Source organism: Morone saxatilis, unplaced genomic scaffold, assembly GCF_004916995.1.
Source record: "Morone saxatilis isolate NCDOM2014 unplaced genomic scaffold, NCSU_SB_2.0 Contig12, whole genome shotgun sequence".
NCBI lineage: Eukaryota > Metazoa > Chordata > Actinopteri > Moronidae > Morone > Morone saxatilis.
The window spans coordinates 937,530-939,143 of NW_023339674.1; the positions used below are offsets into that span (position 1 = coordinate 937,530).

Below are 1,614 nucleotides of genomic sequence, written 5' to 3' on the forward strand. Positions count from 1 at the left end.
ATGCCTGAAGTTTTTAATTAATTGCATGATTGTCCACTGGAGAAGATGGAGGGCTTTGAGCACATACTTTCACCATATTAAGTGATAAAAAAAAATCTGTGAATAAGATAAGAATGTACGCCTCTTTTATTATAAAAGGTGTGTATACAACGAACACCCTGGAATCGTCCGGGTCCAATCGTGGCAGCCTCTCTTGACCCCACATCTTATACGGAGGGCCTCTGCTCCTGGTGGTGGGCCAGGCCCGAGCTGTGCGTTTTTGCACAACACCATCGCTGTCGGCGTCAACCGTGCAATTCTGACAGGGACTCCTACCCGAGCCGGGAACCTTTCCACGGCCTTCACCTGAGCATATAAGACCAAGCCGTGAATCCCAGACCATCGACGTGAAGTGCCCGATCAGGAGCGACCAAGAAAGTAACCCCGTTGGATCCGCACCGGGCTACTGGGGCAGTCGGGTTTGGACTATTGTGCAGAGGCGCTTCCTACCATTATTGTACACCGCGGTTCACCTTTTGGGCCCACACAAGGGTCTTTGGTGTGAGTTGTCGCAGCTGAGATCCACCCCTGGTTCGCTGTGGTTCACATGTAGGAGACCTGGTGTGTGTGTTGTGTGTGTGTGTGGTTGTGTGTGTTGTGTGTGTGTGTGTGTGTGTGTGTGTGTGTGGTGTGTGTGGTAATTAATTAAACTCAGCCCTCACTTTTCTTCCTGTTGCCTCTTTCTCCTCTTCATTTCTTTTACCCTCCACCTTCCTTTCTTTTGACCGTCCTCTCTCTCCTTTCTCTCTTTCATCTTCTCTTAATCATCGTCTCACTGTCCTCTCTCTCTCTTTCTCCCCCTCAGCACGTGGAGGACGGCGGCCCGGCCGACGAGGCGGGGCTGAAGGAGGGAGACCTGATCACCCACGTCAACGGAGAGGCGGTTCACGGTCTGGTTCACACGGAGGTGGTGGAGCTCATACTGAAGGTACAGAACACAGAAACACAGAAACACTTCTTTCTGCTTCTTGTATTCAGTAAAATCACTGAAACTCTGTTTGTCGCCCCCTCAGAGCGGAGCCAAAGTGTCCATCTCCACCACCCCGTTTGAGAACACGTCCATCAAGATCGGCCCCGCCCGAAAGACCAGCCACAAGTCCAAGATGGCGAGACGCAACAAGAAGACCAAGACCAAGGAGGGACAGGACAGGTGAGACACAAACCATCGGACGCCACGCTGTGCGTATTTAAGGCGGCGAGTCACTGAGTTGAGTTCTTTGTGTGTTTTCCGTGCAGCAGTAAGAAGAGGACGTCTCTGTTCAGGAAGATCACCAAGCAGGCGTCTCTCCTCCACACCAGCCGCAGTCTGTCCTCTCTCAACCGCTCTCTCTCCTCAGGGGAGAGCGGCCCCGGCTCGCCCACGCACAACCTGTCGCCCCGGAGCCCGACGCAGGGCTACAGGTCCACGCCGGACTCCACCCACTCAGGTGAGAGACGCAGACAAAGTTACGACTGTAGGAGCAAGAATACCTTTAACATATTATTAACATTATTCCTTTCTGCTCCTCAGTTGGCGGGAACTCGTCTCAGAGCAGCTCCCCCAGCTCCAGTGTCCCGAACTCCCCGGCGAGCTCC

The 1,614-nt window shown here is 53.3% G+C and overlaps 1 protein-coding gene across 1 annotated transcript in view; it reads left to right on the forward strand.

Annotated features, from left to right (window-relative positions):
* Window positions 1-1,614, forward strand: part of mast2 (microtubule associated serine/threonine kinase 2) — a gene marked incomplete at its 5' end in the record, with an annotated part of 41,686 nt that overhangs the window by 33,934 nt on the left and 6,138 nt on the right. The window contains 5 exon segments of the mRNA XM_035653533.1: window positions 831-967; window positions 1,053-1,189; window positions 1,279-1,466; window positions 1,550-1,605; window positions 1,608-1,614. The exon segment at window positions 1,608-1,614 is cut by the window's right edge and continues 518 nt beyond it. Coding sequence (XP_035509426.1) covers window positions 831-967; window positions 1,053-1,189; window positions 1,279-1,466; window positions 1,550-1,605; window positions 1,608-1,614 — 525 coding nt within the window.